Source organism: Talpa occidentalis, unplaced genomic scaffold (genome assembly GCF_014898055.3).
Source record: "Talpa occidentalis isolate TD23 unplaced genomic scaffold, MPIMG_talOcc4v2.1 talOcc4.17, whole genome shotgun sequence".
Lineage (NCBI taxonomy): Eukaryota > Metazoa > Chordata > Mammalia > Eulipotyphla > Talpidae > Talpa > Talpa occidentalis.
Window position 1 is genome coordinate 10,994,009 of NW_023601754.1, and position 23,886 is coordinate 11,017,894.

General features: G+C 39.1%; 1 protein-coding gene across 8 annotated transcripts in view; it reads left to right on the forward strand.

The window, feature by feature from the left end:
- The window catches only part of HYDIN (HYDIN axonemal central pair apparatus protein), a 415,526-nt gene that overhangs the window by 210,298 nt on the left and 181,342 nt on the right, over positions 1 to 23,886 (forward strand). For all 8 annotated transcript variants that reach the window (XM_037516090.2, XM_054696975.1, XM_054696976.1 and 5 more), the window contains 2 exons: positions 11,631 to 11,730; positions 22,818 to 22,936. In XM_037516090.2, coding sequence (XP_037371987.1) covers positions 11,631 to 11,730; positions 22,818 to 22,936 — 219 coding nt within the window. The remainder of the gene's footprint in view (positions 1 to 11,630; positions 11,731 to 22,817; positions 22,937 to 23,886) is intronic.

Genomic DNA, 23,886 nt, shown 5'->3' on the forward strand with positions numbered 1-23,886 from the left:
GTTCTTCCAAATTGTTATTAAAGGATATAACATAGAAAAGAGATTCTATGAAATAATGCATTTGGGAAATGGTTCAAGTATTGTTTGAAAGATTTCTTTGCTGTAAGGCTCTAGATGTCTTTGATGAGCTAATGTGAATTGCAAATCTCCAAGACAGAGCACTCCTCCTGGAGACATGCTTTGGAACTAATGTTTTGTAGGACCTGCCATGTGAATAACTTGAAGAGAGTTAGTGCTCTGTTTCAGAGGGGAGGTGTTTTTCACAGGCTAAGAAGCTGGAGAAAGCTTCTTGGGAGCAGAGCCTTGAACTGGGTCTTGTAGGATGGGACTTTTGAAGAATAAAACTGTGGATGTGTATTCAAGGCTCAGTCAAGTCTCCATTTGCTAGGAGTAAAGGGCTCAGGTAGGAAAATAAGATTGGAGATATAGGTTGAGGCTGAATTTCCTGTCATGTCAGAAGACTGCTATGGGCTCAATAGAGCAAAGGGATCTTCAGTTATGGGTTACACTAGCAAGAAATTAAATCAAGATGAACAAACAGTGTTGGAAGGATAGGACAGGCACTTGGAGTAAAATAGGTCAGGTGCAAAGATACTGAAAAAGTCGAGAAGGCGTCACTAGTCCAAGTAAGAAGTGGTTGACTTGGGTAAAGACAGAGAGGAGCAACTAACCATGTGATCTTAGACATTTAGCCAGGACAGTTCCAGAAAGGAGCAGCCCAAGAGTCTCCCAGCTGCTCCTGGAGATCCAAGCTAATACCTACAGTACTGTTTCTTATCCCCTTCTGGGAGTGGGTGAGATCTGCACGCTGAAATTGCAAGCATTGGTGGGCAGGATGAGGTGGAAGGCCCACACAGGACTCCTGTCCATTCTTGCTACAGAGGTAGAAAGTCTAAAGTTGCTTCAGATTTTCTTTGCCTCATGTTATGTCCCGAAGCTTCGGATGGACATGTGTATGTTGAAATATGGGGTGTAATGTGATTGCTTTTGAATTCCAAAAATTATCCTTTGGATATGGTATCCTTTCACCAACAGGGAGAATAGCATTATCTTTAAATAGTGATACACAGAAATAGTACCGCTTAAATAAATAAACTAATTTTATTTCTATGGGATGGCAAAAATTCTAGAAACAGGAAGGGGTAATATTCACTTAGAGTACAAGTTGCCTTTATGGCATCTGAAAATGACTGTGTCATTTCTGTACACTGTCCAGGCTTTCTTCTCATGATAGTATTCATTAGCTGGTTGTTGACAATTTTTGCAAAATGAAAATGAAGGCATGAAACTTTCCTAGTGTCTTCCTAAAATTATTCTAGTCAGAACGAGAGAACTCAGTGTAGGATGTAGTGAATTATTTAATGACATTAAATCTCCTTTCCCCTCTCACTTAAAGATCCTGTTTGTGAGTATAATATAGTAACACTTTGAAATTAGTTTGGAAGGTATGAGATGGGGGAAATACTGCCATTTCATTAGCAACTTGACCCAAATGTGAACTATGGGGTTTTTCACTGTTGAAATCTTGGTTTTCCATTACAAATAAATAAATGTTACATGAGTTTTGGAGTAGAGTTGGGGAAAGATTTATAGATGAGATGAGAACTGAGCTGAATATTAAAGAAAGGGTGACATTTAACTAAGTGGAAAGGAAGGAGGAGAAAATTTCCAGTTGCAGAAATTATGAAAACAAAGAAAAGGGAAATTACTATGTTTGTGACTTATCAAATAGCAATGAAATGACCAGTTATTCTGGAGCAGTAAAGTCATGGACAATGTAATAAATAAGACAGGGAAAGAGCATGGAAGAAATCTGGGTGGTCTGGTCAACCATTCCGCCATAGCTTACAGGGTACCATCTCTCCCAGGCTGAAAACCCTCATCTGAGGGGTGGTAATGTGAGGCCCTGGCATAAAGGAATTTCTGTAATCACATAAATTTGGGAAACACTGGTCTAACAGAAGGTGATTCTCCAGATGATAGAGTCGAAGCACTATGTTCCCATGACCACAGCCCCCTTCCCCCACACAGCATGCTGAGGGTGTCTGAGGGTATCAGAGCAGAAGTATGACATGTTTGAGGCTTTGAGAAAGATTATCCTAGTAGTCACATGCAGGTCACATGGACAGAAGGTAGGATGGTTGGTGCGTGCAGGTCAGGTAAGGGAAATGTACCAGTGCAGGAAGGGCCAAGGAGACTGAACATCTCTGCAGCCAAGTTCAGAGTGGTGTGTGAGGATGATGCTGGAACTGGAGCCCAGTGATAGAAAGCAGTGGAAATGGCAGATGTGAGAGATACTCAAAAGAAATACACTAAAAAATGTTTTGATTGATTGGTGGTTGAGGTTGAGATGTGGGGAGATATCATGTGTCTTCTCCGATTGAACTAGAGTGACTGGGAGAATGATGATGTCTTTGATAGAAATTAACAAGTCAGGAGTGATGGGTTTAGTCTCCTAGCTTTGCCAGTAGCACATGTGACCTTAAACAAGTCATTCCCTCTCCCTTGGCTTCAGCTGCCTTGTGTCCAAAGTAAGGTTATTGGGGTAGGGCATGTTAATCCTTTTTGAGTCATAGGTTGTGATCTTCAATTTGGGAACAGACTCTGAGCTCCTTAAGGTCAAGGAGTGCCTTCCCCTCATCTGTGCACAAGATCTAGCACAGAGCCTACAAATGGATAAATGGGGGAGGGAAGGAGGAAGGAAGGGGAATCAATGAGTAATGCTAAGTTTGGTTCTGAACATGTTGAATTTAAGACAATAGATGTGTACACGTTTGAGAAACGCAGTACTAAATGGGAGGGACATCGGAAACAGTCAAGGTTGGTGAGTATCTTAGAGTTGAGGGCATAAAAAGCAGATGGAATTCTAAGCAGAGCAAAGAAGAAAACATGCAGAGACAGCACCCGGGTGCTCACCTTTGGAGACCCCCAGAGGGAGGAGAGGCTGTGAGTTCACAGACAAGGATGGCACAGAGCAGAACAAGTCAGCTGAGGGCTCAGTAACCTACCTTCCCTGTCTTTCTACCCCATATGCCTGGTTTGCCGCCAGTTCTACTGAAGGTCTCTTCTGAAGGTCTCTTGCTCATGTATCACATCAGTTATGCCAAATGGTCGTTATTTAATTTCTGACAGTTAAGCCATGCATCAGTGATTAGTTCTTTTTTTCTATGAGGGCGTGATTCTTTTTAATTAGCTTCTTGATATAAGTTGAGTTTATAGTAGAAGCAGAGAAAATTAAAACCAAGCCATGTACCCACTGATTTAACAATCAATCTCTAATCGATACCCTGTTAAAAAAAATCAAAATAAAATAAAATGTTGATAACAGGGATGTAGAGACCATCTTGCTTTTTGATGGTGCCTTCACCCTCTAGATCTACCAAGGAAGGGCACTGTCTTCAACTGAAGTAAACATAAAAAGTAAAACAACAACAATGACTACAAAGAACCTGTTACTTAAGGATCAGAAAAGAAATAAATGACGTGCTTATTGTCTCAGGCCTTTGGTTCTTCAAATGCATCAGCTAAACCCAAGTTAGTTTAGCCCTTTATTGTGTTTTCTGCATAGTGAATGTTTTTTTAATATTTTTTAATGATTTATTTATTTGTGCATACAAGAGCTGGGGTGCAGGGCAGAGGTGCGGGGCAGTGAGAGGATTCACCAGAGACAGAGTGGGGAGCAGAACAGGTGGATCAACTGAGATACACTGCTGAGGGGAGCAGCATGCGAGTCAGGAGAGGTCTGCTGCGCCATGTGGGTCACCTCCCTGGCTGGGGATCAAACTCATGCTGCAGTGACTGCGGACTGCTTCATAGTGCTGCGTCTTAACGCTTTGCGCCACACGGGAGGCTCTGTGTGTTGAATGTTTTATGGAACCATTGTTCCTATGTTAAGAAGTTTTTAGAATCTTGCAGTTTAAAGCTAGTAGATCCAATATCAAGAAATCAGCCACTCTACCTAAATTGCCCAGAGGTGGAGATGGACTTGAACATAAGTCAGGTGTTATTAACATATTCATGAGAGAAGTAGTTTGACTCAGCGCTGTAAGAACCACCCGAAATGCTAGAATAGTAAGTTCTTACTCAGTTCCACTCCCCGGTAATCACTTGGCTGCTGGTTAGTTCCATTGTCTTGGCCCAGTTTCTTCTCATCGTGCTCACCCCCTAACGTCACTGTGAAATCTCTGGCTCGAAACTTGGAGACTTAGGCTGGGGCATCTTGGCTACTGATGTGGTTGCAGAGTACAGAGGTGGGAGTTTGTTTTTGGGAGACCCCGGAGGTATTCATCATGAAAACAGGAGGTAGGCAAGGACTCAGAGTGACACAGGGAGAAGGCAGTCCAGGGTGGATACAGGGCAGAGAACTGGAAGAAAGTTCTTGCAGCTTTACTTGGTGTTTATTGATATTCTGATAGTGGCCATAATTTGTTGTTCTAGTCATTAAGTCATGTGGTGATTATTGCTGTTTATATCAAGCTCCTCATATATCAATTCTTTTAATATTGTCATGGAGTATTACTATAATTAGCCTAAAATTTTTTATGCCTTACCTAGGGCAGTTAGTGGGTTCTGTAGAATGCCAATCATTTGTTAAGCCACCTGCTTCCATATTTTTCCCCCCTTTTTGGAAAAGAATTGCAAAATTGAGTCTACTATGCATGTTTTGCGCCTTCTAGAAAAGCAAGTTGAATTGATGACTTCCAGAAATATAATATTCTATTAGATGGACTCTGTCTGTACAGAATTTTGACAGTCTCATTCTGTTATTTCCTCTGCTTAGGTCTCTTGGGTCCTCTGAGTGAGAGAGATTCAAAGACAAAAACACAATTCTGAGAATTGAGAGGCAAGAGAATATCACAGGGCAAAAGGAGAGAATTAAGCTTTCGATTTGTGCAGTCCTCTCGGAGTCCTCTGAGAAATCACCACACACAGGTGCCGGCCGGTGTCTAAACTCCGGTGCAGCTGGCTGAGGTCACACTTTTAGGATGCAGCAGTTTTCTGAATGTTGAACACTTGATATTTTTTTCAAAAAGGGATGTCTGAGAATTTCCAGGTATTTGCCCAAACAGGTCCCAACTGATTGGCTGACATTGGAAAGCAGGGAAGACATTTCTGTTTCTGTCAGCAACTGGCTTCTCCATCAAAGAAAACTTCATCCAGTGTCCCCAGGGAAGCCTCAGCTGAATTGAACTAAGCCTTAAAAAGGGAAGGAAACTTGATAATTTCTTTCTTACCATGTAAGTAATAGTAAACCAGGCTTTGTCGTCATCTAAGTTACAGAAAACACACAGTTCAGCAATTCAGACTTTGAAAACACAGCTCAAATTTAGTTTACCTTATTTTTCCCAAATCGGTATGGCATGTGAGGTCAGCAAAACCAGGTTGGGCGGAAGCCCAGATGGCTACCAAAGAGGAAAGGTGTGACATTTAAGCACAGATCCCTTCCACCTTGCGCACATTAGCTGTGAGTCACACTGCAGACACATGGGGGCTGACTCCTTGGAAATGGACACCTGAAATGAGAAAGAGGGACAGCGATCTGCTGAGCGCGAACTGTCCTTGACAAGTCACTGGTCTTCCATCAGTATGACTGCCCCATCCCACAGCCTCCCTTTGTTATTCTTTGTCCTTCAGTATGTTGTGCTTGGCCAAGCCATTCCCAGTCCACTTGGGCCAGTGCGTTCACTCTGGATTTAAACACCAGTGTAGGTGGAGGGAGCCCTAGGGAAACCTTAGGGACTGTGAGGTTCCTCATGCTCATTAGTTCAGTGAACACCCTTCCTTTTGGGTAAAGACTCAAATCTGTTCTCTCCAGAGGGAGGCATGGGCAAAACAGACACCGTTACCTCAGTTCTGTAAGATCTCAGTGGAGTTTTCTCTCTATCTGGGTTGGAGCGCCTCACCCAAAATAAAATATACCTCTGCGAAACTTCCTCTGACAGATGGCCAATTCTGTGTCTCCTCTCTTGGAAACTCTTCTGGTCATTATTTTGAGAATCAAAACTTGAATAACTTCAATTTCTTATCCCAGGAGCTCTAACAGAGTAGAAAAATCTCCTTGCTTGCCATCTGCCTATTGGATCCTTTATCTCAATGATGTTTAATATAGTTTACCTTTGATTTTTAAGCTTCCATTTAGTTTTATATTTTTCCTTGAGCTCTCTTCTGTTTGTCCCAAGTGATGATAAAGAGAGCCATGATGTCTCTCGTTGATCTGGAAAGTTCTACAAGAAAGAGCAAGTGTGGGCAGTGGAACAGATTATAGCTTTGAATCAGTGCTCTTTTCCTTATTGATTTCATTTTAAAAAGTTGACTTTAAGAACATGTTTTCACTTCCCAAGAGAAATTCTTTCTGTTTGTATTTAAGGAAAATGGTAAGGCTACTGAATGTATTTGTTTACGTAGTCGAGAATGTCTCTGTTTTGATGGAGCATCATGTAATTCATCACACAGCATAGCTGCTCTTGAGGTCATTATTCCACAACCTGTTCTGAGCTGGCTGGGCCTTGCCTCTCCACCCAACCAAGATAACTTGATCAAGATACATTTCTTAAAAGCAGTGACACATGACACGCGAGTGTCTGCTCTATCATCTCACAGAGCTTCCCAGGCGTCACCTCCTATGCCTGAATGTGTGAGCATACATGCTGTCTTACTGTGTTCCCCAGACAGGGCCCTCGGCTTTCATCTAAGCCTGTTTGTCAGCACTAGTGTTTTTTAAATTCTTCCATACTTTTAGGACATTAGAAAGGTGAGGACTCCCCTTTTATCATAATTGCATTAAGGTTCAGGAAGTTAAAGAAAAAAATATTATAGAATCCCAGCTCTGCCACTCACTGTTGGCTTGTCTTTGGTGAGAGACTTAACCTCTCTTTTCCTTGGTTTTCTCATCTTTAAAATGGGGATAATACTACCTCATAAGGCTGTAATGCTTGAACTAGGTGATGAATATTAGCACTTAAGAGAGTGACTGAACATTAGCACTCAGTGAATGGTTGCAGATGTTATGATTTGGAGTGAGATTTAATTCGGTCTCTTGATAGAAAGTATGGTCGGAGTGTATAACATTTGAGTGGAAAATGTTTGGCTCACTCTTCTTAATATAAGTTGGGAATTAAAATGCAGCTATTTTATATCATGAATGTAGGCATTGGGGCATGTTGTATACTGTTTTCCAGATGAATTAGGTACCTAAGTACCTCCTTGTTCTTGCACTTTGGATTTTAATTTTGCAAAATTTGCTAGAAATAATCTTCATTGGAAAGAAGGAAGAAAAAGGAGGAAGGGAGGAAATGAGAAGGGGGAGGTGATTTTTTTCTTTTTTCTTTAAGAATTTGGGGGGAAGGGATTTTTAAAAAAGAGCCTCTTTAGCTATCATCAGTACAATTTTTAAAAGAGGTCATTTTTAAAATGCTCATTTCTCATGATCACGTTAATCACCTACCACAGCCAGTGGTACCAAATCCTTAGAGAGTTTTCACAAAGTCTCCAAACTGTGTCTGCCAAGTCACTTGCCATTTGTTTTGTTCCAGAAGGAAATGTGAATTTTTGCCTTCCAGAGACATTTCATATTTGAACAAAACCCACGATATGGCAGTTAGCTTTAGGCCTGAAAATTCAAATTTGATTCGTTCCAGCAGGTCTCTTGATGAATAAAAGTAATGCACCAATAATCCATTGGGCCTCCCTCTCTCTGCTCTCTGCTCTCCCCCACCCCCTCAGGTAGGCCCTATTCTGCAGTCAGGCTTCTAGTTTGTTTTGGTTTAGTTTTCTCTTGTTCCTTTCTTGTGCATATTTTTATTCCACCTATGAATGAAATTATCTGGTATTTGTCTTTTCCTTCTGACTTATTTTGCTTAACATCATCGGCACCAGTTCCATCTGTGTTGTTGCAAAGGACAAGATTTCATCTTTTTGATAGCTGGGTGGTGTGCCATTGTGTGTTGGATGTGGTGTGTGGTAACACACATCTGAGAAGCTGAACTGGTACCCCTAAATCATATGCAGTTTTGTAAGCCAGCATTAGCTCAATAAAAAATAATAGAATTAAAAAAGTAGTCAGTGAAATACCACTATGGATCTGAGGGGAAAACAAAACTTTAAGACCAGGAAGAAAGAAAATTGCAGTATTGACAATTATTTTTTTATAATTTTTAAAAAGATTTATTTATTTATTTATTTATTTATTTATTTATACAAGCACTGGGTACAGTCAGAAGCGTGGGAGGGTGAGAGAATTCACCAGAGCCAGAGCAGGAAACAGAACAGGCAGACTGACAAAACACACTGCTGAGGGGAGCAGCGGGTGCGGCAGGAGAGGTCTGTTGCTCCATGTGGGACCCTTGCTGGCAGCCGGGAATTGAACGGGCGCTGCAGAAGCTGTGGGCAGTCTCGCCTCGCACGCAGCCCAGCGCCCAACCGCTGCGCCACCAGGGAAGGCCCACATTATTGACAATTATTTTTAACAAGCAAGATAATAGTTATAGACTATGTCCTGTGTACTCAGTCTCTCATTTGGAGCAGGAAAATGGACAATGATGGGAGAGGGGTTGTAAATAAAGGGGAAGTAAAACACCCAGCAGGTGGAGGGGTCCGTGCGATGAGACTTGTTTCCTAGGACTAGGAAGAAAGGATACTGATAGCAGAGCAGGTAAGGACAATCCTAAATGGTCTGGTTTTCAGACACTTTAGAATTGAACAATGAAGACAGAAAAAAATTTTGAGACATAAATGACATGGAAGTTAATATCAGAGGTGTTGGAGACATAAGATGAGGTATCTCAAAGGTATATAAGTCAAAGTGGAATCATTTAGGCTTATTGCTTATTTCCAGGCTGTCTCTTCATTTTAGGTTCTGCATCTGATTTGTTAGGAAATGCAGTATTGGGTTTTGCTATAAAGGAATAGAAGTTAACTTTTATTTTAATCCCCTCTATAAAAGAAAAACATCCTTCTACATCTTCCTACCTCCTTTAAAGGACAGAACATTGAAAGTAGCCCTCTGAAGCTGGAACTATTTCTGTTTGAGATGCACTTATCCTCTTAATGCATTTTACCTGATACGAGCCCAGGAGAGGGCTTTAGAGTAGGATTTGTCCTTGTATCTCCCAGGGCCCAGTGAAAGCTACAAGTTACTAGCAGATGCCTCAGGTACAATAAACAGTTTCAACCCAGGATAGGAAAGCTCAGTGCCCACCTCTCCTTCCCACCAGTCTGCATGGAGGCTCCTGTCTGCTTGAGTTGGTTTCCCTCACCAAGCAGAAGGTTCTCTTGGTCTCCAGAGAGCATCATGGATTCTCTCATGGATCTCCACCCTCTGGGGAGATTCTCCTTGCTTCTCAGGAGCATGCCTACCCCACCATTTTCCAGCCCACCAACTCTGATAACCAAGATTCCTCTGATGATCGGGGTGTAATGGAATGTCCCTGGGACTGAACTGAAGTGTGTCCCCACCTTATCTGCATGCAGAAGCTGTGTTCTCTTGCTAGGACAGTGCTTTGATCAGATTTCCACTGAATCCTTTTAGAGACAGAGTTTCCTAGCATAGGTTTTCTCAGGATTCAAGATGGACGCCTTGGCCAGTCAGTTTGGATAGCAACAATTTAGCTGTGTCCAAACAGAACAGAGTCAAAACCTACCAGGGGATACATTTGTCTTCTGAGTTAGGAGGAAGCCCAATTCTTCAGTAGTTCTGAGATGAAATGCCCTTTCCTAACTAACACTGTATCTCCAGAACTCCCACCAGTCAGAAGTGGCCAGCTATTAGCCATTTATCAGAGTGGAGCCACTATTTGTTTCAAGGTTTGGAGAAGTACCACCATGAAATGCCTAAATAAGTGAAAATGCTCAGGACTTTCTGTTCCCTCCGTGACATCAAAGGTCCCTTTCAGGCATGACTTTTGTGGTTCTTCCGGGAGAGAAAATGGCAGAAATAGGCTGCAGAGATGAGCAGGCATCTGCTAATAACTACACAAATAACTACCATCTGCAAACTGCATGGCTATGGCTGGGTCAGTAGTCCGGGGAGCACTCCCTGTGTGTCACCTCTGTGAAAGTGGTCATGTCACCCCCATGCAGCCTGTCCTAGTGGGCCAACAGCTTCCAGGACCCCCATGGCACTGACACCCCCACTGCTGCTTTCTTGGAGGGGACGCTCCATTCTGAAGTCAGGGGACGCTGCCCGGAAAGTGCACTAACCAGACCGTCACCTTCAAAATAAACCCAAATTGGCTCTAGTTCTCTCCCCCTGCTTTGTTTGAACCATTTTAAATCATTTGGTTCTCTACTCAATTATATTTTCCAGCAGTATGTTTATTTCTAGCCAGACCGGAAATAGAACATGAGTTGGGGACTTTCTGAAACAGGAACCTAATTATTTTTCAAGTTGTCTTTCCTTAATTTTCTGTTTGGCTGGTGGGAACATTTATAGATTATTGGATGTGTTTACCCCTGTGCCTTACTTGGTCCTATTTACAAAAACCATAGAAGAAAAATCACTTTTTTTCCTTTAGCTTTTTTCTAATACTTGTATTTTAGTCTTTTCGAATGGCATAAAAATATAGGCAATCACAGTAACACAGTTACTTCCTGATTTTCACTGTGCACTGAGCAGGGAGCCAAGCATCCGACCTCCCTGACCTAGTGAGACCTCAGGAGACCCTTCGAGGCAGGTGCTATTGGCATCTTCTTTTACCATCCCATAAAGTTAATGAAGAGACTCCAGTTTACATCATCAGTACAGAAATATTGGATCAAATAATACCTCAAGGGGATTCAGATAGGTGACATATTGTATTAAAATTTCAAAACTCGGTTTCGGTGTTATGACTTTTGAGTGGTTTGCATTAAACTGAGAATTCTCATACTGAGTCACAACCAGGGTTTGATATGGCTAGTGTTTGGCCTCGGGGGCCAGTGCTGTGCTTTTGCAGAATAAGAATATGTCCTTAATGTGGTCACCTCGAGGGTCAGGAATATGGTCCCATCTCATGAAAGTTAGGTAATTCTTTCTCCATGGCCTCAAAGTCCTTTCTCAGGACTTTGTTCGATAGGCTCGGATGCCCTCAGGTGTATTACAGAATGTTTGTGTCTTTCATCACCCACCCCTGGAAGACATGCGCTCCACGTGGGCTGGCCCGCCCCTTTCCTCATCTCCAAAGTCCAGTGCTGGGCACACGTCAGACATACAATGAATGTTCACTGTAATTTTAAATGCCCTAACCATCTTCATTTATTTTAGAAATGATTTACATATTCATGAATGCAGTTACCTCTGAGGCTCACTGTTATTTGTATCACATCTTTTTTTTAATTTTATACATTTTTTACATCGTTTTTCATTTTTGCACAATGTATGCATTTTCATCTTGGTTATAGTCTCCATACAATTCCCACCCTGCCTGTTTTAATCCTTTTCCCACCTCCTCCTCCCTCCCCACCGTAGTGTGTCTCTGGTTTATAGTTGCTTGTTGATTTTAACAAGGAGTGTCAGTTTACTCTCTGTGGGGTAAAATGGTGCTTTCTTTTATCTGTTGTAAAAAAGGTTTCCTTCAAATTTCCTGGTGTTAAAATAACAACATGTGAAAGCAGTGTCTTCCCTTGTTTGTTTTTGAATGATTCCTGTTTTTCAGGAAGGTGATGTCTGGCCTAACTCATCAGTTGAAATCATTGTGTACTTTAACCCTCTGGAAGCCAAGCTCTATCAGCAGACTGTTTACTGCGATATTTCAGGTAAAGACTTCCTCTGTGTGATAAACTCAGGTTATGAGGCACTCAGGGCAAAAGTGGGAAGGTGGGTGCTGGAGTGTGTGTGCATAATTGTTTGTGTTCTGGCTGTTGGTCACCTACGGTATCAATAGGGCAATAATTGAGTCAAGTTAAACACTTCTTTCTAGAACAGAACAAACTTCGGTGTACATTGCAATTTGTGGTATGTTGGGGAGGATGGGAAACTATGGGTCTGGGTTTCCATTTGATTTTTAGAGCAGAAAGAATATTACTTGAAATAAATTCTCACTATGTTATTTTTTGTTCTTTTTGCAGTATTTGACTCTGGAAATTTTTCTTATTTAAGTTTTAATCAAAATAATGCCAAGTGGGATGGGAAGGCAACCTGGCAGAGGCCAGAAGTGACAGGAGGGTGTATAGTAGGGTGGCAAGCTGATGGCTTCCAGGGACTGGATATGTAAAAAGGAATTAAGCAAATGTACCGAGGATAACAAGGGCTAGACATTTTTATTCTTGGAGGAAGAGATACAAATATGGAAAGGAGGAAGGCTCAGAGGAGCCCTTCGGTATTAGCATAGAATTGGAGCTATCAGATCTGAACTTATGGTTGTCGTTCTGTATAGATAGATGTAGAAAGAAATATATATGTGAGTGAGTGTATGTGTATATGTACATGTGTGCACATATTTCCTCACCATGTCCGTTGAGAAATCCTGGATGCTTTGAGGCCCTAATAATGATGTGCACAACTAACACCCCAAGTTTGGCTTCTAAATCCCACCCTCCATTAGAGGAAACCTTGGAGGACTGACTGATAGTTGAACCAAGACAGGGAAAGAGCAATATGAAAGGAGCATTCTTCTGTTTGTAAAGTAAGGAAATGCCCTAAGAATGACAGAGATAACACAAAGTGACACAGAAGCCATGAAAGGGACCCCCATGAACAAATTTGAAACAATTTGAGGATCAGAATAAATGATAATACCGATAGACCATAATCTATTGAATAAGTAGGCAATAAACCCAAGTTATTCTATGCAATTGTTACTTTCCTAGCCTCTCTCACACAAGTTCAAGAAAGCATTTTGCCAGAGTGGTTTTAGACACCTTGTATTTGGGATCTTGCTTGCTGAAGGTGGAAGCATGTGTTACTCAAAAACTTGTAATAGTGGCCCAGCACCCTGTCAACTTTTTTTCTCTCTTTCACCCACATGAACCTCAATCACAAGAGACTGAGTCTGTTTTATCTGACATACTGTTCAGGGATCTTTTATTTCTGCAATCAGTTTTTTCTGTTTTAGTAACATTGATTTGTGCCATTACACAGGTTTCCAGGTATACACACTTAAATATCAACATTTGTATATATTACATTATGCTCATCACCAAAAGTCTAGTTTCCATCCATCACCGTAAAATTGACTTCTTTTGCTCCATGTGCTTTTCCCTCTGGTAGCCATTTCTATAGTCATTTTTAATTTAATTTCCAAGACTTCTTTTGTTCTCTGTTCCTTTTTCATAACTAACTGTTCTTTTATGGTTGTTTCTTTTCAGATAGTAATTAGAACTTTTTAAAAACAACAATCGCTCGTGTTGTCCAAATTGTGCATTGTCAGTTACATTTCTCACAGGGTTCCTTCCAAGGTCTTCTGGTATGTGGTTGGCCATCTGTTTATAAGTCCATTTGTTTGTGGGTCAGTTTCCTGGCAGTGTGGCTGCAGTGATTACTTGATGGGGCAGAGGGTGAGTAATGACAGTACACAATTATTCAAGTCTCTCCAAGTATAAAAATTCTACTATTCTGCTATACCCAGATTGTTTTCAGGCATATCTGCTCAGTTAGTTTTCTCTGTGTAGGGTCAGGCAGTCTCAATAGTACAGAAGACTCTGCCTTCTCTCCCTGCCCTCAGGTGTGTGTACCTTCCAGTGATGTTTGTCTCACCTTCCCTGAATGTATCTATCACGTGACCCTGATGATAGTCCTTCTCGTGCTTCACATACAACTTTACCCACTGTGTACTCATCCCTAGGCAAAATGGTGTAGTTTCCCCTGTTTTAAAAATGTATACATTGGAATCACATGCCTTATCTTATGCTGTTAGTACCAGGAGGATTAAGTCAGTCAATAAATGTTGATTGAAAGAAGAGCGAATCCATGGGGAAGAAATGAATGGATGAATGAGTGAGTCCTAGTCTGATCTGGCCTCTCCCTTGCCTGTGAGTGTGGATTCGCTACACAAAATGAATGCAGAATGGAGTAGGAGTTTCTGGATTGATATAAGTCTGTTTCTGTACTGCAGCATCACACACCCAGACTCCTTAGTGAATCTGGAGGACTGTTGGCACATCAGTGTTCAGATGGAGGCTGGAAATACTCCAGGCGCCCCCGTGCCACAGGTGGTGGGACCTCCCTCCCATCAAAGGCTCCCCTGGGATGTCGTGCTTGGCCACCTTCCAGAGGGTTGGCTTCTCTCCAGGAGGTTCCCAAACATTACATAACTGGTTATATTTATCTATTGTTTCATTTGCAATTCTGAATTCTGCCACAGAATTCACATCCTGGATAAACTGAATAGTATAATTTTCCATCTGCGTGACATTTTTCTTTATTTTGTTAGTGGTTCATTAAAAGATAAGATTGCCAGAAAAGGGTTTTGTTTACATAGTAATTCCATGTTATCTTCCCTGTAAATTCCATGCAATTCTATGTGTCTTGTCAAGGACTGGTGATGTTGCCTTACTATTATCTTCAAAGGGTTGGTAAAACCTCCTGGTTTTAGGTCACTAAGAAATACTTCTTAAGCTGGAGGAAAAGCTCCTTCCCTTGGTTTTTTTTTTGTTATTGTTGTTTGATTTGTTTTTGTTTTCCTATATGCCTTGAGCATATAAAAGCAAGTACATGTCGGTAGACTTTCTCCTTGCACCTTTTTACATAAATGATAACATTCTTTACACATTGCAGATGATTCCATAATGCTAAAATGTGTCATTCTTTTTCATGGTCATATAGGAATCCTTTGTATTTACATGCCACAATTTAATTTTTCATCCTTTGTCCCTAAGAAGTAGTGACAAGTAAGTTCATAAATGCATATAACACATACTTGGTAGACAGAGTAATGATGGTCTCTCAAAGATGTCCATACCCTAATCCCAGAATCTGTGAATATGCTACTGTAGTTATGTTATATTCTAGTACATCATGGAATTCAGATTACCCACGAGCTGACCTTAAAGACGGAGAGATTACCCTGGATTCTGTGAGTAGCTCAATATAAGCACAAGGGTCCTAAAATATCAAAGGCATGAGGTGAAACAATCAGTGTCAGAGTAATAACATCTGAGACAGACTCCATCAGCTATTTCTGGCTTTGAACATGGAAGGAGCAAGTAATTCAAGAAGACCTCTAGAAAATGGAAGAGGCAAGAAAATGAATTTTCCCCTAGAGCCTCCACGCTTGACTTCTAGAACTTTTAACATAAGTTTGTATATTAAAGTGTACGAAAGCATGCTTCCTGCCCTCAGCAGGATAGATAACATCAATGGGTGCTTTCTGAGTCAAATGCAGAAATGCAGCATGTGGAAATGACTCCAGTAAACCCATTTCCTTCAGTGGCCCAATCAGGATGATGCCTCATTGTCCATTTCATGCCATACATGGCAAGATGGAAACATTAGCATTTTAGCACAACTTAGGTCTTAAATTTTATCCTAAATGAACTAAAGAATGGAGATTAAGGGAAAAGAAAGCTAAATCACCCTAATAATTAAAAACATTTTTGTGCTTTTACAACAATAAGTGGTGTAATATTCCACATAGCTGTAGGTTTTCTTAAGACTCATCAGACTATAAGCTCTATGAGGTTTCTTCCTTGTAAAATAAGAATTTATGTTCTTGATCAACTACAGTGCTTAAATTATATTTTCACTGCCCAAACATTCCAAGCAAAAATGCAGGGAATAATATACAAATATCAATGCATACATAATTCAGATTTAAGAAAAACTGAACAAATGCAAAGGTATCCCCTTACTTTTGGTCAGGTATATCAGTAGCATAGTAAATGCAGTGTGATCCCAGTGATGATGTCAATAAGGTGTTTTTTTTTTTTTTTTCAATTACACTGTGATTTCAGTTCTTTTGAAGGAAAAGTATAAACTAGGCTTGCTTAGAAAATACAGAAAAACAAAAATTATGTGAGAGGACTAGCTCTATCCATTATTAAAAAGCTATTGCAAATATAATTGTGCAGTTCTAGAACATGAAGAAAAAGTGGTTGTAAAATCGATGTTTGTTCCTTTCATCCTTACCACCTGTAGCAACAACAAAATAATAACCAACATGCTCAGATCCCCTAAACCCTCCCCAAATCCACATTCCCCAATGATATGTGAGCAAGATAAAGCCCTAAATTGCTTAAGCCACTTTGTTCTCTTTCTCTTGTGCTACATAACAAACCACCCTAAATTAAGTGGCTTCAAAGAACTGGTAAACATTTATTTTGATCCCAGGCCTGCTATTTGGTGAGGATTCATCAAGGACAGCTCCTCTCTCTTTTCTATATGGGGTCAGCTTCTCTTTGTGGCTCTTTGCTTCCTAATTGAATGGACAACGAACCAAAAATCTACTATCTTTTATATTAGGTTATCTTTTCTCTCAGATTGATAATAAGAATTATCCTAAGCTTTGGGCTTCTACAGTTTTATTGTGATGGAATTGCCTTTATTTATCCTACTTGGTAATTGATGTCCTATTCAATCTAAAAACCTTTTATCAGTTCTGGAAAATTCTCAGCAAATATTTCATTAATGTTTACCTCTCATTATTTCAATTTTGTCCTTCTGGAAATTCTCTTAGATATGTGTCTTCCTCATGGAATCACCATGTCTTTCAATCTCACCTTTACATTTTCAGTCTCTTTTTCTTGCTAATACTTTCCGGGTATTTTTCTAAGATCTTTTTTCTGGTTAACTAATTCTTTCTGGTTAACTAAATCTGTATTTACTCTTTAATATACTCATCTGCTCATCTCTCAATTTATTTAATCTTATTAATTTCACATAAGCCCCTCAACTCAGTTAAGTAGTTTGGAATTATTATCTTTATTTTATAAATGAGGAGACTGAAGCTCAGGTGTTTCAGTGAATTGCTGTCAGGCTTCCAAATCCAAGATTTGAATCCTAGGTAGTTTTGTCTTCTTCCCAAATGTGCAACCCATATTCCATTATTGTTACTGGGAGAAATAATCAAGTTCCCAACCCATTCAAAACCCCATCCGGGGTTTTGACATTTAAAAGAACCATATCAAGGATTGCTTTTTAATCTCGGAATCTACAGCAAACAGATTATCTATATCATGCACAATAAACTAATTAATGGATATATTGGTTTGTAGTATATAAAGATACTACATAATATTAGCTAAAAATTGCATTCTCTTTCTGTTCCTTTTTTATCTTGTACTTCTCATTGTATAGGTTTTTTACCTCCTTTGTTAGTTTGATTCCAAGATAGTTCATTTTTTTTGTAGCAATTATAAATAGTTATTTTCTCAATTTCTTTTGCTACTTGTTTGTTGTTGTGTATGAATTTTTGCATGTTGATTTTGCAGCCTGCCACTTTGCTGTATCATTTATTGTTTCTGATAACTTTTTGATGAAGTCTTTAGGATGGCTATATATAATATATCATCTGCAAATAGTGATAGTTTCACTTCCTTTTTTTTTTTTTTTATTTGGATTCCCTGGATTTACTATGTTTGTTATTCTGGCCAAAACCTCTAAGTTTAAACAGAAGAGGTAACAACAAGCATCCTTGTCTTGTGTCAGATCTTATGGGGAAAACTTTTAGGTTTTCATCATTGAGTATTATATTGGCTGTTGGTTTGTGATATATGACCTTTATTATATGGAAATAGGTTCCTTCTGTTCCCATCTTGGTTAGAGTTTTTAATCATAAATGAGTGTTGACTCTTATCAAATACTTTCCTCTATTGATATCTTTGCCTTGATTTTTATCTTTGCTTTGATTTGGTGTTTTTATTAATTGATTTACATATATTAAGTCATTCTTGCCTCTCTGGGATGAATTTCACTTGATCGTGGTGTATAAGATACATTGTTGAATTTGATTTGCTAATATTTTGTTGAAAATTTTTGCATTGATGTTCATCCAGGATGTTGGTCTGTAATTTTCTTTCCTTTGCACAATACATTTTAAATAAGGATACCGCTAGACACTTGTCTCCTCAGAACAGCTTAGGTTGGACAGCTTAGGTTTATCATGAAAATTCAAGCAACGTAAATGCTTTGGCTATAGCAGACATACATATGCATTATAGCTTGGGTTTAATTTGGATGATAAATTTAGATGAAATTATTTATGTCATAGGATTGTTGAATGTGAAAGTACTGTTAGTGAGATTTTGGACTACAAGAAATACCTGTACATTAAACAGTTCTGGGCTGCAAACATGCAGTGAACTGCTCTATATAACATGTCCTTGACTTACCTTACAATTAATCAAGTTTTAAAATTTTGTCCCTCTGGTGTATGTGAAATGGACTCTTTGTCCTGAGTTCTGTATTTTTAGTCCTTTTTCACTTTGTGCACTAATGCAACACCATCTCAATTATAATAGCTTTATACTGGATTTTAATATATGAAAGGGCAAGTCTTCCACTTTATTCTTTTTATGAACGTTATTATTTGTATTTTTATTTTATATTAGGATTTTATAATCAATCTAAATTCCACCAAATTCTACCTGCTGGTATTTTGTTTAGTAAGGCATGGAAATTATAGGGCTAGATCAATTAGAGAATTGACAACTTTATGATATTGAATCTTTCTTTTGAAGAGCATAACCTGGTTGTCATTTATTCATATCTTTGTTAAATATCTTTCAACAACGTTTTAAAATTTTCTTCTTGAAGTTTGTTAAGTGTATTTTGCTAGATTTATTTCTAGGCACTTTATATTTTTGTTGTATTGTAAATAGTATCTTAGAACTTTATTTTTCTGATTGTTACTGTGTATAGAAATACAGTTGACTTTTATATATTTGTTTGGTAACCAGCAATTTTTCTCTCTTATTAATTTACAAAATTTATTTATAGATTCCTTAGGGTTTTCCAGGTAGACATCCTAAAATATATAAATAATGGTATTTTGTTATTCCTATTTATTATCATCCCCACCTTTTTCCAATATTACTGCACAGAAATGGAACTCAAGTATGTTATCCAACATCTAAGATAGCTTAGCTGGCCAATTTTTTGAACGCCTATAGTTACATTTAATGATATTTAATGCAAAGTAAACTCTTGCATTCAGGTATTTCTGGCCTGTTGAAGGGGTTCTCTAGTGCATTTCTCTGCTTCTCATGTGTGAAACCAGACACTGTAATAAATAAGAAACTTCTGTCTTTTTAAAATACACTTTAATATGTTGCTCTTCTAGTAATGAATGTGTCCTTAGGGCTAAGTGGTTCTTCAGGTTTGTCTCTCTTGCTGCCTTTTGCCAAGACTGAAAAATCTCTGCTTGGAAAATCTTGTGGAATAGTAGCGTTTGTAAAATTTACTAGCTCTTGCAAGTGCAAGACCAGGTATTACTTGTACTCCCATTCTGTCCTGGATGAAGAGAGAAGGTAGTAGTTGCAAATAAGACTAACTCTGGAAGCAATTAATAATTCCCAAAGAAACATTGGCTCTCTGCTTTATTACAACACATCTCCTTTTTCTTTTTTTTTTTTATTATTAAGGAAAGCAGTCAAGGTAACAGATGAAGAAATCTTTAAGCCTGACAGTTATAAATAGTCTTGCAATTTAGTGCACAATATAGTTGCAATTTTTTTCTTTGCCATTCTGAAAGTTGGATCTCTGTCAAAATACTTTTCTTTTGACCAAGGAGTACAAATCATTGCATGTATTAAAACTCTAAATGGAGTAGGATGGTGAGTTTGGGTTTTCTGGAAGCTTTACTCATTTTTTAGAGTGTTCTTGATCATTAGAGGACTAGGGCTAAGTAGTTCTTCAGGTGGGTTGGGGATCAGATGGGTTGGGGGAACTTTGAATGAGTCAGCTATTCCAAATACTGGTATGCTTGTTTCTCTTCTCTTTGCTCTTGTTTCTTGTAATCAAAGTAACCTTGCTCTAGAGGGGACACAGAGACAAGTGTTCCTGTCTTCAAAAGTGCAGTCATGGAGAGAAAACATTAAAAATACAAAAGCAAAACAGCAACACTTCTGCAGAACATGAAGTATCTCAAAGTATTACAATGATAATAAATTAGAAATATGACTTGATTGTTCATAGTGTATTTGAGGTAATACTGAAAATTATATCTAACAGAGCAGCAAAGTATTTTAAATATTCAAAATGTTGCACACAGAGGAAATATGTAATTTTTCCATATAAATAACTTGAAGTTTAAATGGCATGAATTTTAAAAAAACCCTGTTTAACTAGTGAAGATTTTCAAAGGTGATGATAGCCCCACTTTCAGGGAAGATATGGAGCAACAGCAACCCTAAAATATTGTTGATGTTTGTGTGCAAATTATTCTGGATGGGGAAATGGCCATAGCCATCAAAATGGCCAACATACACCCCTGTGCTTGGGCATCTGTACTTCCAATAATGATGGGTGGGGAAATTTAGATCAACTCTTTCTCTAAGAGCAGCAAGAAGAACAAGGTAAAATATTTTTTAAGACCTGTTTGAAGGCAAAAGAGAGCTGCCAGGTCAGTAGAGAAATAGGAGGCTAAGATCCAGGAGAAGGAAGCCAAACCAATCAGACTTTAGAGGCTGCTTTATTTATTTATTTTCTTAACTATTTATTTATTTATTTATACAAGAACTGGGGTGCAGTCCAGATGCACGGGAGGGTGAGAAGATTCGCCAGAGACAGAGCGGAGAACAGAACAGGGAGACTGACGAAATACACTGCTGAGGGGAGCAGCGGGCGTGACAGGAGAGGTCTGCTGTGCCATCTGGGACCCTCGCCGGCTGAGATCGAACCAGTGCTGCAGAGGCTGCTGACAGCTTCACAGCGCTGCGCTCAACAGCCTGTGCCACCAGGGGAGGCCCTGGAGGCTGCTTTACCCTTTCACTACCTTTTTGCTAGAAAATGCAGGAAGACCCAAATGTCAAGGAATTAGGGAAGAAAATGTAGGAGTTCATGGCATGCCCAAGGAGAAGGCATTAATAATTTCCCAAGCTTGAGGCTGGGACCCATAGAAGCAGGGGCTAGAAATGAATCAGCCCTCCCAAGAACTAAAGCTCAGTTTCAAATCATTTTCAATTCTCAATTTGATTAAGACAGCTTTTCTTCACTGGGGTTCCAGAAGATAGTCAAACCCTAATGTTTTAAGCCATCTGTTATATATGAGGAATTAACTTCTCTCTTTTGTACCTAAATACTAGCTCTATTCCCTTCTTGGGAGAATTGAGAAAATAGTCACTGTTGCTGCAGGGCCTAATTCTTTCAGGGAATCTTAGTGAGAAAGGTTAGATTGGGTTATCTGGAAATGCTAATGCCCCCAAGTCTCAAGCCAGAGACTGGAGGAAAATAACATCTTAGAGCTTTAAATTGTCTTTACATATTTTTCTTTTGTATATACTGGTCAAACCTCAATCAAAAATAACCAAGCACATGTAGAGGTAACACAAAATAAGCAATATAAACTTTACTAGGAGCCAGAAAATAGAATTATCCAACAGATTCTTTAAATGTTCTTACTAAAGGCGAGATTGAGCAGAGTCCTGGACACTGTAAAAAGTCTAGTGGAAAGTTTAATCTGAAAAGTTACAGTGTCAATTTGAGAACTCAGAAGAATTTAATAGCCTAATAGGTACAGTCAGAGACAGACTTTGTAAAACAGAAATTAGATAAATCAAAAGTAAATAGTCTGAATGATGTAGAAACAAAAGACAGAAAAGTGCATAAGAGTCAAATGAGATGTGGCCAAAAAGCCAGCTGTATCAAGCCAGCGTTTTCAGAAGAAAAGATGTGAGAAAATGGAGCCTGAGCTCCATGTGAAGAGATAATGACTAAACATTTCCCCAACACTCATGAAAGACATTTACCCACAGATTCACTGAGTGCCACAAACCCCACAAAACATGAATACAGATCACCCCTGGGAATATCATAGTCAGACTGTGGAAAATCATAAGCAAAAAGAAAATCCTAAAGCGTCAGAGGAAGAGATATTACCTCAAATGAGCAATAAGACCATGAGCTGACTTCTCAACAGAAATAGTGAAAGATAAGTGACAATAGAATATCTTGAAAGTACTGAGAGAAAATATAGGAATATGTTCCATGTATGTGTTCAAGGATATGGAGATATGGATTAACTTATAACTTATACTGAAAAGTGGGATACCATTTACATATCCAACAAGAGAAACTAGTTCTAAAAAATTACATCATCTTTAGGTGATGACATAAAAATGTTTCAGCAATTAAATGAAAAGAGTAGGTTACAAAATAATATATAGCGGTGTTCTCATTTACACTGTCTTTAAATGTGATTAAGTGTGGAAGGACAGGCACAAAAATACTATCAGTAGTTGTCTTTGGGTGGTGGGATTATGAGAGAATTTACATTTTCTCTATAATATATTTCATAATGATCGTGTTATCAAATGAAGACATACCATTTTGAAAGGAAATAAGCCAGTCAATACTTTAAAGGTTATGTTTGTTCTCTGTTTACCCCATCCCTTGCAGGGAAGGTATCTCTCATTCATGAGAAGCACCTCTCTACTTAGAAGAATTACTTGGCTTTATGAGAAACTTAAGAATATGGTTAAGACTTGCTTAAAATTTTTAATTATCTTTTTTTCTGCTGAAGTATCAGCCTAAATTGCAAAATAAGCTGCTCCCTAAAGATAAGAAACTATCAGTATTTCTGTTTCCTAAAGATAAGCTAATTCATCAGCCTTGGTTAAATTGCAGTTCCTTGTGTCTAGTGCAGGAGTTTGGTGCGGAAACCTTGATGGCTCACATTGGCAACAAATGGCAGGTAATTTGGAGGTGATAAAGCATTGCCTGGAGTATTATAAAATCTGAATTATTTTAGGGCGAGAGATTCGTCTGCCCCTCCGAATCAAAGGAGAAGGAATGGGACCAAAGATTCACTTCAACTTTGAATTGCTGGACATTGGAAAAGTTTTTGTTGGATCTGTGCATTGTTATGAGGTAAGCACTAGAATTATGTATGAGACCCAAACAGTACCTGCATATTTGTGTGTGTGTGTGTGTGTGTTGATAGAAAATGTGTAGTCACACCCACTTGGCAGAGAGCTTACTCAGACCCCAGAATGATCTGGCTCTTCTCTCTCTCTTAGCTTTACTAAGGGGAGTGATTTTTTTTTCCTTCAGCCTCTCTAACTTTCCTAAAAGCTAAAAAGCATCAAAACCATAATTTAATTGGCTTTATTCTCATCATTTTGTAGATTGCAAAGGGGAAATCCATAAATACATCTCCCCATCTGTTTAATGCTTGTTCTCTGACAACACAAATCCTACAGATCACAGGATAGAGAACCTTTTACATTTTCCAGAATATCCTAATGAGAATAGCTGTTTTCACACCTCAGAATCTTCTCTGAACGCACTAGTCTCTAATTCATGATTTAAAAACCAATCCTCATGATTTCTGGAAGTGACCTCCCTGCTTTGTCTTTCCAATTAAATAGAAAATGATCCTTTTATAAAAGGTCCTCCTGGATTCTTCAGGATCAAAATTATTTCTCTGTTATCTTACCTACCATGTTTGTCCCTTGGGTACTTTTTTCACACCTTATCAAACTATAACCGTTGAGACTTTATTTCAGACAGATTCCTAGATTGTAAATGTTTGTGTTTCTATAGAGGTAGTGACTAAAGCAGTTCTTTAATGAGTGACAGAGCGGCACCAGGCTCCTTGCTTTACTGTGTGTGCCCAGTTTCTACTGCTTACAAAACCGAAAGGTAGGTTTTAATTGCACTGTTTAACAAATGAAAATAGATGAGGGCTCTCTGATTAATACCATCAGCAGCTCACCCCTCATGCGTGTAGAGCATACCTGCTTTCCTTCATTCATGCCTCACGCAATCCCTAAAGAGGAGGTGCAGAGACCCTCCGCATTTCTAGCTGAGGAGCTATA